The 15,114-nt window shown below is 49.3% G+C and overlaps 1 protein-coding gene across 2 annotated transcripts in view; it reads left to right on the top strand.

The window, feature by feature from the left end:
* The window catches only part of aff3 (AF4/FMR2 family, member 3), a 14,395-nt gene extending 300 nt beyond the window's left edge, over positions 1–14,095 (top strand). Inside the window, exons 1-19 of one of the 2 annotated variants that reach the window (XM_030111611.1) lie at positions 1,097–1,211; positions 1,394–1,438; positions 4,236–4,310; positions 4,461–4,494; positions 4,591–4,648; positions 5,432–5,483; positions 5,785–5,819; positions 6,047–6,242; positions 8,121–10,088; positions 10,187–10,311; positions 10,394–10,559; positions 10,652–10,761; positions 10,914–10,977; positions 11,324–11,460; positions 11,563–11,634; positions 11,752–11,845; positions 11,914–11,963; positions 13,084–13,289; positions 13,385–14,095. In XM_030111611.1, the coding sequence (XP_029967471.1) occupies positions 1,182–1,211; positions 1,394–1,438; positions 4,236–4,310; positions 4,461–4,494; positions 4,591–4,648; positions 5,432–5,483; positions 5,785–5,819; positions 6,047–6,242; positions 8,121–10,088; positions 10,187–10,311; positions 10,394–10,559; positions 10,652–10,761; positions 10,914–10,977; positions 11,324–11,460; positions 11,563–11,634; positions 11,752–11,845; positions 11,914–11,963; positions 13,084–13,289; positions 13,385–13,506 (3,639 nt within the window). In that variant the 5' untranslated portion in view covers positions 1,097–1,181 and the 3' untranslated portion in view covers positions 13,507–14,095. Of the gene's footprint in view, positions 1–1,096; positions 1,212–1,393; positions 1,439–4,235; positions 4,311–4,460; positions 4,495–4,590; positions 4,649–5,431; positions 5,484–5,784; positions 5,820–6,046; positions 6,243–8,120; positions 10,089–10,186; positions 10,312–10,393; positions 10,560–10,651; positions 10,762–10,913; positions 10,978–11,323; positions 11,461–11,562; positions 11,635–11,751; positions 11,846–11,913; positions 11,964–13,083; positions 13,290–13,384 lie in introns of those variants that run through there. The other variant, XM_030111610.1, reaches the window with a different exon arrangement.
* Positions 14,096–15,114: the final 1,019 nt, after the last annotated feature.

Here is a 15,114-nt window from a genome sequence, read left to right as displayed (position 1 = left end):
TTATGCTTATTTATGAGTCCATATTAAATGAACTCATGACATGTCTTCAAATGGTTTGATAGTAGCGACAACAGGAGGAAAAACATCTAAATTGAGCATAACTCCAGTAAATGTGTCCAGTTGAAGAATGTAACAGGTGTGTGTGTGTTCTGCTTGGCTGCGCTGCCGGCTGCAGGTGTTGTGATGGGCTTGTGGTTTGTTTCTGCCTCAGGAGGTTTGGCTCATCTGGGTGTTGCACCAGCGCTGCAGCCCGCGGTGCTCGTGGGCATGGATGTGAGAAACACGATCATACTCTCAGTAATGGGCCTGTGAGTGTACACTCGCGAAGAGGCCGGCGTTTGCCTCCAAATGCCCGCCGTCTGAGGTCATGCGTTGAGTTGACGCCGCTGCCTTCGGCCTCTTCGCTGCCCCGTGGCTGGAAGATTCAGACAGTTTTCACACACACTGTTTTCCGTCCGCAGGCTTCTAGAATCCAGCCGCTCAGACTCAGAATGCCGTGAGTCATGAGTGAAGATACACACTTTTTCTAGAGCGCACACTTCTGCTGCACAAATGAGATGAAATACAAAATAAGGGGCAGAGAAGGTTTGTGTGATTATTAATCTGCTGGACCGTCGGAATGAAAACAGCACAAGACCAACCAGCCCAAGCCAGGCCAGTGTAATGACCCTGAGATTAGTTTTATTGAAGTGAAACTAAGATAAAACAGCACTTTTGGAGAGCAGGATCATCTGGTTTCATGCATGTAAACATTCACTTGCCCACACACAAACACACACACACACACACACAAAACAATCAGAATGAAACACACTCCCACATGAACGGCCCACTTCTCTTATCTTAATGTCTGCATGTTTTGTACAGATGAGGTGAATGTGGGGATTGTGAGCAGAGCTGTTAAAGCAGGGAGAGGTGGATCTGTATGTGTGTGTGTGTGTGTGTGTGTGTGTGTGTGTGTGGTGTGTGCGTGTGATGGTTTGAAAACAGAAAGTTGCCTGCGACAGAATCAGCATCCGGCTGCTCATCAGCAGCTGTGATTCCTCGGATGAGTCACTCAGAGCCCGAAAGAGCTCCGACCTCTCGGTGGCTGAGAGAGCCGTGAGGTTTACAGTACAGAGCGAAAAGGGCGGGAATGTGACGGCAGACGGCGGCTCTGTCCGCTGCTGGAGACCGGTGACATGAATCAAGCCCAGGTTGTCACTGAGTGGGTGAGTGTGTTACTAACATCACCGGAGGTGCTTAGTAAAAGCGCCTGTGCAGGATGCAAAGCGTAGAGTTGTTAGTTCAACCTGTCTGAGATGCTCTGAAGTGTTTGAAAAGTCCCTCTGAATATCTCTGACTAATTCCCTGAGTGGTTTTGGAGTAACGCCTCCGTCCTTCTGTTTGTCAGGTAACAAGAAGCCAACGCAGCAGCTGTGCCAAAGACACCTTGGAGGTAAGAAATGACCTTTGACGCCCGTCCGGAGTGTGTTGCACCAGCGTCATGCCACATGATGGTCTCTGTGAATTACGGTAATTTCAAAGGAGGAAAAAGCAATAAAACACTTCTAGTTAAAAAAAAAAAAATGTATTGGTGTCTGATGGCATTTTTTATTTTTAGACCCAAACAACCACTTTATTCACTAAGATCTCATTAAATGCGCTGCCTCATGCGGGGAAAGTCATTTCATCCTATTTTTCTGCGCAGATTCAGTCATTTTGAGATTGTCTTCAAACTCAGCGAAGCGCTTTTCGATTGCTGACAGAGACGGAAACCGCGGCCGATCGCGAGGGGCTTTTTTTGAATGTACCGCCGCCTCGTTTCTGATTGGCTCCTGAGTGCGTCGACAACATGAAGTGACGGAGCGTGTCCCCCCGCCGGCCTGAGACGCCGCCGGCTCCAGGTGGGAGAGGCGGGGAGGAAGATAGCAACACACAGCGCCCCACCGGGGAGAGCTTGTTGTTGTTGGAAGCAGGAGGAGGAGGAGGAAAAGAGGGTGAGGACTGGTGCCGTGTCCTTGGTGACCGGGGAAGGAGAGATAATGAAGTGAAAGGATGAGCAGAGACAGGAAACACTTGCCCTCCGGGGCTTGGGGAAGAGGGAGGGGGGAGAACGAGGAGCTCAGTGACAATGTTCCGTTTCAGGAACATGTTGCAGTGAGCGAACCAAACGAGCGCCTCCACAACAGACTCTCTGAATAATTTGGCGTTTGGAGGATGACCCACTAAGTCCACTTGATATTCAACTCACAATAAAATGTCTTGTTCCTGGGATCAGTGTGAAAAGACCATCACCTCCAGACCCGCTACCGAAGAGAGGGAGACGAGCCTTTCCTCACACACACACACACACACACACACACACACACTGCAGACAATCAGCTAGCATGTGGTGTGGTACAGTTCAACAGGTTGAATGAGTCAGTAGCTTTCTTTATCACACATCCTGATCTGCACATACCCCCCCCCCCCCCCCACACACACACACACACACACACACAAACACACAAAACCCTTTTGACATCAGAGCTAATAAAACATGACCTTTTCCAGAGCTTGTTCACTATTTCAACAGTCAAGCAACCTTATTCCCTTCTTAGAAAATAATTTCTATATGCGCACACACACACGCACGCACACACGCACGCACACACACACACACACGAAGATCCATGTGTTTCATCTCTTCTTACTGCTCTTTGAGGCGTCAGTGAAGTCAGTCTGGACGACTGACCGTTTTTTCAGCTCTTCCTGTCACTGTGAAGACGCGCTGAGCCGTTCACCCAGTAAAGGGGAATAATGAGGGCTGGTTTTACTTACTGATGATCTTGATCACTCAAAATTAAAAAAAAAAAACACACACACACATTACTGGGACTTTTTCAGTTGCAAAAAAAGTAAATTTATGGAAGTGAAGCAGAAGATTTAGTCAGCATCCACAGGTTTATTTGGTGTGTGTGTGTGCGTTCTCGTATTTCTATCCTTGTTGGGGCCAAATGTCCCCACAAGGATAGCAAAACGTGGAACGACGTGCCTTGTGGGGACCTTTTTCCGGTCCTAAGTAGGAGAAACAGTGTTTTCTTGACCATGTTGTTGTTACTGAAAAAAGTAAAAGTGCAAAAACATTTCTTTAGGGTTAGGCTTTATTGTGGTGTGGGTTAGGGTTAGGGTAAGGGTCAGGGTTAGGGGCTAGACATGAATGGGAGTCAATGGAAGGTCCCCACAAGGATAGAAATACAAGACTGCGCGTGCGTGTGTGTGTGTGTGTGTGTGTGTGTGTGACTGCAGGCCCTCTGAGAGCAGCAGCAGAGTCGGTGTACTGTAGATGCCGTGTGGTTTTAATTTTGAGCGCTGCAGAGAGCGAGACAGACAGACAGAGAGGAAACATGAGGTGAGCCACATTCCTGTTACTGTAACGCCGGCTCCGTTCATTGCAGACAAACGTTTTACCTGTTTGCCCGAACATCCTCACTAATATCTCATCCGTGATCAGCAGGAACTGATGCGCGCCTCTTCCAGGTTCATTCTAACAGTTTTATTAATCTCCCAGTGAAAACAGTCACACCGGTGTCCTCACTGTGGCGTAACACTTCTTCGCGGCTTCATAATCTTCCATCAGTCATTTCTAAGTCAGGAAAGAGTTGTTTTGTCCCCCCCCTCTCCTCCTCACCCTGTAGACCTCCATGGTTTCAGCTCGCTGAGTGACTGTTGCACTGAGAGCTCAGTTTTACACGTGGAGCCACCTGATAGCGCCGCCGCTCGTCTCCCCGGGGTCGCCGCACAAGCAACAAACGCTTTGATGAACTTCCCCATCGCGCAGTCTGCTGATTGCGCGCAGCTTCAAAGCTGCAGAGCTCCGAGACGCCGCAGTCGCAGCCTGCATAATGCATCGGCCTCTCCATCTCTTTAAAGTTTCATCCCGTCACATTTACAATACACAGATGGTGATGTGTTCAGTTGCGAGGCGGACGAGCTGCACTTGCAGCGTCAGTTCACACAGCCGCCCGGCGCCTCTGTTGAGTCATACCTGATCATTTACGACATGCTGCACGTGCCGTTTGTAGCTGTCGGCGGAGTAACAGGCAGCCACACGCTTCCTGTTTAGGGGAAACCACAGTGGTGTCAGGGGTCTGCTGCTCAGCGCTTCTCCCTGCAAATGACGGAAATAAGTTACTCCAGAATTATAAATAAATGAGAAAAGTTCAGGTCTGTGTTGGACCTTGCCTTTTACGTTTGACCTTGCTGTCTCACAGGACATGACTCAGTCCTGGCCGTCCCAGCAGGCCTTAGGGGGGGAGCAGGCACAGCGGATCCTCTACAGCTCAAAGGTGTGTGTCGGCCTCAGCTCAGGCTGCAGGTTACGTCGGTATAATTACATTAATTATTGTAAGTGTGAGATTTTAAAAGATGTTTTTTTTTTTTTGGTCATGAACTGGACTGCGCTGATGTTGTTTAAAATATTTGTTCTCTCTCTCAAGGATTCCAAACAGCCGACAGCCCAGCAAAGACAAAGTACGTGTTCCTGCTTTATTGGTTTTCTGTGACGGGCAAAACATGAGACAATTAGGAGAGGTTCCCTGTTAACGTATGGTTTGTCGCCTCTGTCAGGTCGGGGAGATGTTCAGCTGCGAACGGCCCGCCATCCTCATGTGGCACCTCACAAATCGTAAGAAACACGATCCGCCGGAGGGTCGCCGTGCCCGCGGCGTGCAAACAGACGATACAAGCCGAACAGGCTCATCCCTTCCAGCACACTCTTTAAAATACAGCATGAACTTCAGCTTGTGGAGCGAAACGAGGCGATACAGACACACGGCGTCCGTCAGCGAACAGTGTTTGAGGCTTCGGGTCAGGTCAAAGGTCACGCGGCATTCCTGAGAGTTGTCAGCGGAGACCGATGTGCTCCTGTTTGTTAACAGCCTCCATCCTCCCTTTAATGTGAAGCACATGTTGAGCTGTGTAGGACAACTGCATGTGGCACATTATCCGCCGGGCGCTGTTATGTAACACAGAGAGAGACGGCGTTCAAGACGGGGACGCAAAACAAGACGCGCCTCAGCGAGTCAGCGCTAGAGCTGATCTCCAGGCCTGTCATCGTACAGACAGCTGAAGAGCTGAGCGAAGCTGCAAATTGCCAGGAAACTGTTCACAACCAGCTCTTTTTATGCTCATTTACTCATGGTTGTATTTAAAGATCACATCCTGCCCTTTCCACTGATATGTCTTTATATAGAAAGCTGGATGAAATATAAAAAGCCAGTAAAAAGACGAATCTTTTCCCTACTATTGTGTTTAGAATAAATGAAATGCTGTCTTGTGAGTGTTGAATATTTAGAGATTACTTGTTAAATCGGTGTACGTGCATTCTTCTCAGTGTGATTCTAAAGCACTGTGTGTGTGTGTGTGTGTGTGTGTGTGTGTGTGTGTGTGTGTGTGTGTGTGTTTACAGCATGCTTGCCGATGACCTGAAGCTGAGCAGCGATGAAGACGACGCCCCGAGGGTAGGTGGCGGTCAGCCTCCCGTGCTGTGGACAGATCAGCAGCAGGTCTGTGATGAGATGCTGCAGGAGTCTGGGAGTGAGGAGGGAAGTGCAGAGGGAAGCAAAACCCAGGCTGCTGGCCGGCGCTGGTGGGCTCCTGCTGGGGGGGGCCTGTTCTCTGTGCAGTTTAATGACGTGCTCACTCACCCATATGGTAGCTATGTGAGGACAATCAAGCGGCGGCAGTAATGTGTGGACTGCACAGGCAGGCTTGTTTTCGCCGCCGCTCTGGATTTTAAGAAGCTGTTTTGTGTCCTTCCAGGCCGTCCAGGAGCCGGCGTCCTGGGACAGACACAGGTAGCGAGGGCGCCTCCAACTTTGACAGTGTGGATGTGATTTTAGAAGCGTTTCAGTTTGGTGAAGTATGTCTGAGTGTGTGTGTGTGTGTATATGCTCCGCTCGCCGGTGCACCTTCCCTGACCCCTCTCTGATGTGTGTGTGTGTGTGTGTGTGTGTGTGTGTGTGTGTGTGTGTGTGTGTGTGTGTGTGTGTGTGTGTGTGTGTGTGTGTGCGGTGACTGACAGCCTGTCAGCACAGCGAGCGCACACACATGGCAGGCGGGTGAGACATTCCAGCTCCGACTCCTCCGGCTCAGACTCCAGCGCCGGGTCCGGCAGCAGCAGCCTTCCCTCCCGGAGCCCCAGCCGGAGTCCAGAGCTTCACCCGGATCCCGCGGGGCCGGCCGCCGCTCAGCCCCGACCGCAGTGCAACGGCAAGGAGGTACCACGCTCCCCCCTGCCCTCCTCTGCTTGTGTGCCTTTGAGCTCGGAGCTGTTGACGGCAGGTGTGGGGAGGGACGGAGGAAGGAGGAACACCCGCGAGCTGCAGAGGACGGAGGGTTCGGGGGTCGGAGAGCAGAGGTAGCTCTGGGAATTAGTGGCTGGGTGTCATGTCAACCGGCTGTGTCTTAAAGAGGAAAGCCCCCAGGAGGTGGAGGCCGTCTAGATTGGAGGTCATGTTGACATCAACAACTAGAGTTCCTCTTTAAAGAAACAGCGCTGCACAGCGCAATGTGGACCAGGTCTGGGTCTTTGTTCCTGAAGGATCGGTGGAGTTGAAGAGTTTGGGAGGTATGATGGTCTCTTGGAGGAGTGGGGCATTGTGGGGGCTGGATTGAGACGCGAGCTATACGGGCAGCGAAGGGGAAACCTGCTCCATTTTTATGAATGGCCGGCCCTGTACACCGCAGCAGCCGGCATTACTGAACGGGCTCCACATCGGGCCCCTATAGAGAGGGAGGGAGGGGGCAGCGGCTGTTTATGGGGGGTGTACAACATGTGTTTTTCATTTGCGTGGACTGTTCCAGTGTCTCCCAAGGAAAAGATGGGGGTTGGAGTTGTGGAAGCAGAAAATCCAGCGTTCCAGGTAGTGAGAGAAAAAAGGGAGGGGCAGAAAAGAAAGAGGGAGGGCAGAGACGGTACAAGAGATGCAGTGTCTCCTCTGGAAAGAGGGCGAGGGATGAAGGGAGGTGTGTGTGTGTGTGTGTGTGTGTGTGTGTGTGTGTGGGTGGGGGGCTTCTGTTTGACTTTAGGAGTGGAGATTTAATTTAGCTCCTGGGTAGCTACGGCAGAAAACGCGAACACTTAGAGAGAGGAGTTTCCCCTGGAGCCGTGAGTACTCGCTTCGGTTTTTACGAGTGTGAAAGTCTCCTGCCGTCCTGTGTGTTCTTCTGGTTCTCATGATTGGCAACACGAGAAAACATGAAGCGACTTATTTGGCATAACCGGAGGAAAGTCGAGCTCCTCTCAGCTCTGAGATGTGAACTCATCCTCTCTGTGCGACCGGAGGAAGTGGGCTCAGGAGGAAAGGTTCTAATGCCAGCTGGATGTTTCACATGTTTTCACCATGACTCATGTTGTCATTCAGAGTGTAAATAGTTGTGTTTTTTTTTTAAGCTGAGTCCATTAGACCCTTCTTGTGTTCAGTGATACAGTTTATACTCAATGCTTCTAACAGATTGCCGTTTCTGTCCAGACATTTTATGCCACATTAAACCATCTCGCAGTCTCAGTTTTCACTTAATCATGGTGTAATTACTCCATAAAAAGAAGCTGACTGACGTGTCACTTACAAAAGAGTCCTGACTCACTTTCATCGTACACGATCGTAAAACTGAAGGAATTTTAATTCGCCAGTGCTATATTTAGGCTGTCATTTCCCTGCTAAATAGGATTTCAACTGTCAAATGTTCCCACAAAGTTGCCTTCATGCAATTTGGTCTCCACTTCTCAATCTCTTGAAACCAATACTATGAGGTGTTGTTAAGGTATTACTTCAAACCTTTTCAGTACAAAACATGACAGAATTTTTATTTCTCTCTTTTTTTTCCTGGTTGGAGCAAAGAGGATAATCTGATCCATCATCTAACAGTTCTTCTATATTCCTTTAGTGCAAATAATGATGAGATACTTTCTGGGGTAAAGGTCATTTCAGATTAGATAGATTAAATTGAGATGCATGCCAAAAGTTCACTTAAAATATTTTCTTTTACCAATGCATGTGTGTGTGTGTGTGTGTGTGTGTGTAAGATCTCAGCAATTATTATAAATGTGGCTGTTGTATTTTATTGGAATATTTGTCATTTCTTTCTTTGTGAAGCCCAATCATCCCTCTGCTGCCCGGTGGCAGCTGGATAAATGGTTGAAGAAGTCCCAGAGGAAGTCTGCCAGCAGCGATCTCCGTCACGCTGAAAGCCACTCAGGACAGGTGCTCACTCCTCAGGACCAGCAGGGCGCCTCGCCGGCCCGGTCGTGGGACAGCAATCAGGAGTACAGCCCCAGTCAGAGCCCAATTCCCAGCCCACAGTTCAACTACAGCCACAACAGCCCCCTGCCCAGCCCCGGGTACAGCTTCTGCCCCAGCCCCAGCCCCTTTCCCAGCACCTGCCCGAGTCCGAGCCCCAGTCCAAGGCTTAGCCCAGTTCCCAGTCCCGGTCCAAGTTTGTGCCCCAGTCCATGTGTCAGTCCAAGAGCCAGCCGCAGCCCAAGTCCTCTACCCAGAGACCCTCCGAGAAGTCCAAGTCCTAGTCTAGATCCTCCGTCAAGGATCAGTCACTATCCCGAGGTTCTGAATCAGAACCAAACAACTCCCCACAGGACAAAAATCAGGCCATGGATTGCCCCAGCAACTAACACTGCTGCAAAGAGCAAGTCCACAGGCCATCCTCATCCTCAGACGAACCATCATCATCGATCCAAGACCCGACCCATCCAGGATCAGGACCAAATTCAAAGCAATTCCAAGATTTCTGCGACTTTCCCTTCAAATCAGAACCAAAGCCACAAATACAGATCCAGGTCTGAAACTCATCAGAGCTCGAGACATCTTGCTGAGGCTCCCAAAGCTAAAAACACATTAAATGCTGAGCAAATCGAGAGAAGCAGGTCCAACCACAAGTCCAGGCCTTCTGTCCAGCCCAGCTCACAGCACAGCCCCACAAGGGCAAAACACTTCGTTCCCACAAATCGTGAGACCAGCACTAGTCACAGTTCCCACTCCCAGTCTACCTCTAAAGCTTCCAGCACTTCTGCGACTGGTCTAAAACATCGGTCCAACTCTTGGGAGGCCTCAGTGCAAACCTCTGCACATGTTAATCACACGAGGTCCCCACAGAAGAAACCCCAAAGTAAGGAACGGGAGGTGGATCGCAGGAGGGATCATTTGATCCTCTCAGAGCAGAGAAAACACGAGAGAAGGGAGGACAGACACCGAGAAAAGCACCAAGGGAGACAGGACAGAAAGGAAGACAGGAGGCTGGCGGAGGAGCAGCTGCTGAGACGTCCCTGGATCCAGAGTTCAACTGAAGAAGACGAGGAGGAGGAAGAGGTGGAGGAGCGAGAAAGAGCAAGAGACCAACAAAGGAGCAGAGAGGAGACGGCAAGAGAAGACAGCAGAAGGAAGAGGGAGCAGCACCAAAGGCATGAGTGGCAGACGGCTCCGGCCCAGCAGAGAGTATCCTCCAACACGCCACGGCGGCGCCTTCAGGACAACACACACCGTCAGGACAGGATAAAGAGGGGAGGGAGGAGCGACGAAGCAAGAGGGTTACAGCCCCGCTCGTCACCTCCTTCGTGTTCACCTTCTCCTACGAGACCGTCCTCCTCGTCTGCCTCTTCGTCTTCGAGTTCAGATTCGGAATCTGAGCATCAGGCCCAGACCACCAAAGTTAGAGCAGACTCCACCTCTCAGAAGAGACCCGTTCGGAAGGGACACCAAATCCTGGGCAGACCTGATCCCAGCGGGCTGAAGGTGTTGCACCAGAGAGGATCCTTCCCTGCAAATCCCAGTGAGGGGCAGCAAAGCGAAGGCAAGCAAAAACTCTACACTCTTGTCCCGTTTGGGCGAGGAGACAAGACTGGGCCCCCCTCCCAGCGGGGCCTGAGAAATCTGGTGGTGCATATAGACCTCTGCCTTCTGAAGAGGGTCCCGGACAGCACCACCACTTCTCCGACTAAAACAACCTCCTCTTCCTCCTCCTCTTCATCAAACAAAGACAAGCAGAAAGAGACTATGAGACACCTGTATCCCCCTGAGACGCCAACCAAAGACAACAAGAGGAAACGCAAGGTAGAGATTTTTTTTTAATTTTAATACTTTTTGTGTATTGGATCGAAATGCTGTGTTTTGTTTTGTTCCTGAAAGCACGGCGGTGTCTTTTTGATCAGCTGGAGAATGGTGTGCCACACAGAGAAAGCAAGAAAAGCCTCCCGTATGCCAGCGACCTGCCAGGCCTCACAGAGTCCTCCAGTCCTCCGGCTGAGAGCCTGGTGACCGAGACCACGCACAACGGGTAACCGAACCCCGTCCCACACTGACACGGCTCAGAACGACCGACGTGCACGACTGCAGTGTGTGGCTGTGTGTACCTGCAGGTACTTGGAGGAGTACCTGGACGACAAGAGGCCGATGTCCCCCGTCTCTCCCCTGTCGCCCCTACCGCTGAGTGGTGAGGCAACCAAGCCTACCTCCAAAACGAAGACCGCAGAGCAGCCTCACACTCCCAAGAACAGGGACAAAAATAGAGAATCTGCCATCAGGGTAAGAAAAGACAAGAAGCAGCGTTTCTTTTGGGTATATTTTGGGTTTGTCTTCTCCTTTTGGGTTTATTTTAAATGTTTTTGCTCCTGTAGCCCAAAACTGAGGTGGACTGTGTAAAGGCGCCGAGGCAGCTCCATCCACCATCTGAGCCCTGGGGCCCTGCAGGACACAGGGGGGCCGGGGCTGTGCCAAACCACAAAACGTGAGCAAACACACTTCATCCACGCACTGTAGTGCCCACTCTCCCAACGTGTCACAAGAACACACAGCAAACACACAAGCACTGTGACTTCCTAATGATAAAACTCAGCCCACTTAGTCCTTCCGACTAATGACATGTTTTTGTCTTTGCAGTTCTCACCACGCCGAGTACTACCTGCATGAAGCTAAAAGAATGAAACACCGCGCGGATGCCATGGTGAGTCTTTCACTTGTGAAGGAACTTCTGGATAGATGTGTTGCCCAATCACTTCTGGGAAATCCTCAGCAGGCTGCCAGCAGGTCAGGGCAGACCGACACGGCAAACTTCCTGTCTGCGGGAAAGTCACAGTCACCACTTAACCTCGCATGTAAACGATGCACATCCAGGAAGAACATGCAAACTCCACTGAAGCTCAGAATGGAACTGCTTTTGTCAGTTATTGACTTTGTCTAAGATAAAACTGAAACTCTATCCAGAGGAACGAGTTAAAAATACAACTTTTGTGTACATAATTTGCTTCCTGGGTGCTCAACCGTCCATCTTCTTTTATTTCTTTCCGGAGGTGGATAAACTGGGGAAGGCAGTGAACTACGTTGACGCTGCTCTGTCCTTCATGGAGTGTGGTAAAGCAATGGAGGAAGGCCCAGTGGAAGCAAAGTCTCCTTACACTATGTACTCCGAGACGGTGGAGCTCATCCGGTAAACTATTCTCTGGCACAGAAACAGCTGCAGTCATTTGAATGTGGACTTGACAGGTGAGCAGGAACCGCAGCCTCACTGGTAATGCTTTTATGATTGAAGGTACGCAATGAGGCTGAAGAGCCACTCTGGCCCTGGGGCGAGACAGGAAGACAAACAGCTGGCGGTTCTGTGGTACGAGTGTCATCTCCTCCGCTCAGACCGCATCTATCATCGCCGTGAAGGACCTGCATTTTGAGGAAGATTTGTGGCCTGTCTGAGTTTCAATGGCCCGTGCTTTTGTGTCTACAGTTTCCGCTGCCTTGCCCTCCTTTACTGGCAGATGTTCCGCCTCAAGAAGGACCACGCATTAAAATACTCCAAAGTGCTGCTGGACTACTTCAAGGTCGGACTAACAGCAAATCTAAACGGGCATTAGAAATGCGGATCACTCATACGGTTTGTTTTTTACAGAGTTCTCAAAAAGTGCCTACAACACCACCCTGTTGGAGCGACTCTGCAAAGTAAGTGGATGATACCATTATAAAATGGTCGTCTTTACACATATACTCACCATGACCCTCCATGAGGTACTGGCACACATTTCTGGTGAAAAGCTGGACCTCCCCGGTGCGACATGAAGCCAGTGGATCACGTGGCTGTCCACTCATTTAGGAATCAATTGAAAATGAATGAGTATAAAATGAGTGTCATGTGGGTTCAGCAGCTTTCAGTCAGTAATTGAGAGCATACCTCCTAACTACATTGAAAGATTACATTTTGAATCACTGATAATATGAAAAACAATAGAAGTCTTAAGAAAAGTAAAAACAGTGTGTCAAAACAATTTAGTATGCTGGTTTTTAATAAGAATAAGATTTCAGTAAAACTTAAAAGTTGGCCCTCCAAATCATGAATTGACCCCAATAGCTGAGGCTGTTTCAGTCCAGTGAACTCACATCCGTGTTGAAAAAAGCCAGTTTCATGTTTGAGCTTTCTGAAAGGCAATATCATCAACCTGGACGTAAAAGCCAGAAGATAAGCAGAGGGATGGGTGTGGTTGCGCTTTTTAAACAATGCTCTGTAACTCATTACGCCAGCAGCAGACGTCCACCTCATTAACACAGCGCAGGATGGACAAGTATTTATGACCAATTCTGACTCATCAAGTCGCGTCAAAACAACATTTTTACAGTGACTGAACTCTGCTGAGGCCATGGAGATTGTAGCCTCGGTCTCTGGTTCTCAGTTGAGACCCAGAACCGTTCTCTGATGCTGTAGTCTGTCTGCTTCAAGGTGCCACGTGCATTCAGAGATCATCTGCTTCGCTCACTCCCATTTTCATGAGTTTTAGTCACAGTTCTTCACATCTGAAAGTATTCCACCTTAACCTGCGGCATTAATTAGGTATCTTTTCCCAATGAACTACAGCTCAGGTCAAATTATTGACTGGAAATCTCCCCAGGTGAGCTGATTTTAAAAAAACTCAGTCTCTCTGGATCTCCATTTTCCCTGTTATGACACATAATAAGGTGTATAATGTTGTGGTAGGTGGGTGTAAATTCTCTATTGATTGTGTCTATCAGCTCAGTAGAAAAAGCCCCTCTCTGATCCTTTGTTTTGTGCTTTTGTTTCCTCTGCCAGGGTCACCGGAGGACCCCCTTCCTCACTCTCACCGAATGCCAAGCACCTCAGCCGGGGTTCACACGGGGCCACCAGCTCCGCGCCCCTCATCAGCATTCCCCAGCGCATCCACCAGATGGCAGCAAACCACTTGAACATTACCAACAGTGTCTTGTACAGCTATGAGTACTGGGAGGTGGCAGACAATCTGGCAAAGGAGAACAAAGGTACTGGAGGAGAAGATACTTTGAAAATGAAAACACAACAACATTCATTACTGTGTTTGTAGGATTTAAGATTGCTGTTTATGTTTCCCTTTCAGAGTTCTTCAACTACTTGAATACTTTGTCTGGGCCGTTGACGCTTCACAGTAGCATTGCACACGCTGTCCAGTACACCAGACAGGCTCTCCAGTGGATACGTATTAGTGCCAAACTCAACTGACGTGGAGAGGATTTACTACGACAGGCCCACTGGATCCAGTGTGGAATAGACAAAATTCTGGATCTCTATGCAGCTCTCAGGACGGCACTGATGCCCTCTGCAAGGGTGGAAGACTCGGCTGGATCAAATCCCGAAGAGCCTGCTGTTTCTCGCCCTCTTGGTTTACTGGGATGCATCTGGTTTCTTACTGTGCAGAGCCTTCCGGAGGAGCAGCCTCACTGAGTTGCCTATAAACACGCTCTTCCCCGTGGCTGGATTAACCAGGAGATTAGTGCGAACTGTGGATGACTGAAGTCGTCAACCATTTGCCAAATATTGTTTGAATCTCAAAGAAGTGACTCGGCCCTCCTCATTTTTTCTGGAACAAACTGCCATTTTACACACTTTTACTCTGGGGCCAAACTAGGTGAAGACACTTTACCGATCCAGCCAGTCGTACGTCACCTTTCTCAAACTGGAAAATACAGCTGTGTGTTTTTGCTATTGACGGTTGTGATGTCTTTGAAGTACCAAATATTTTCACTTCTATGTTTTTACTGTGCAATACCTGTTGGATTGTCTGCGAAAAGCAAACACGCAAGTGAATAAAATGTTGGTGAGCCTGGCTGCCAATATTCAAGGAAACTTTTTCAAGCGTATGTTTTGCTCTGAGTTTTGGAAGTGGCATTATGTGACTGAATGAAACATGGAGTTGAAGATTTCTTGCTGCCTCGGAGACGTATTTAAACTGCTGTAGAGTCATCAGAATATTTAGATTTATGAGTTAAGATATTGAGTGTGAGTCCAGTTTTGTACTAATCACACTTAACTTGCTTTTTCAGTCATTTTCATAGATTTTCCACAGGACTGCAGTTGGAATTACACATGACAAGACTAGAGATTCAGAGGTTAGATACACGGTATTTGGCAAATAGTGGCGTCATGGCAGAGGTTTCTGTGGTTGAAAAGATAGAACAAGCACAGGGAGAACATGCAAACTCAACTTGGAAAGGCCCCGAACTGCTCTCAAACAGTGCAGCCTCGGCTGCTGTTTCGTGTAGTTTCTTCTTCGTGAGTTGTTTTTCCTGTGGTTCGCTACACTTCTCAACACCAGGGGTTGTATGACTGACACTGTAGATAGTGTGTGTGTGTCTGTGTGCGTGTGTGTGTGTGTGTCACTTCATTGGCAGGTTGTTTTCATGCATTGTTTCACATGACTCACACACGCACAGTGAATGCGCCGTATATTTCCCTCGACTCAAAGCGCCGTGCATCAGCCATCGTGGATTTCCTGGAGACTGAGCCCAGCCCCGATCATTACCACCGTGACAAAACCTTCCCTCTGAAACGTAAGGACCAGACCGACTAATGACAAGCCTGGCTGTTTTATACTTGAAAGGGCAATGTCTGTGAACGGCTATATGCCCCCGCAACATGAGTAACACACACACACACACACACACACACACACACACACACACACACACAGGCCCGGCAGTGTGAGTGACTGTGCGAGCCTCATTAGTCGGTGCGGTTGTGCAGGGATCTCTTTCTCTCTGACGCACTCACACATCACTGTCTCTCCGACTCTCCATCACTGCAGCCGCTTCCTGCTGCACCAACACAGAT

This window comes from Salarias fasciatus, chromosome 16, assembly GCF_902148845.1.
Source record: "Salarias fasciatus chromosome 16, fSalaFa1.1, whole genome shotgun sequence".
Lineage (NCBI taxonomy): Eukaryota > Metazoa > Chordata > Actinopteri > Blenniiformes > Blenniidae > Salarias > Salarias fasciatus.
The sequence above is the reverse complement of the archived record's forward strand: the minus strand, read 5'-3'. Positions and strand labels throughout refer to the sequence as shown.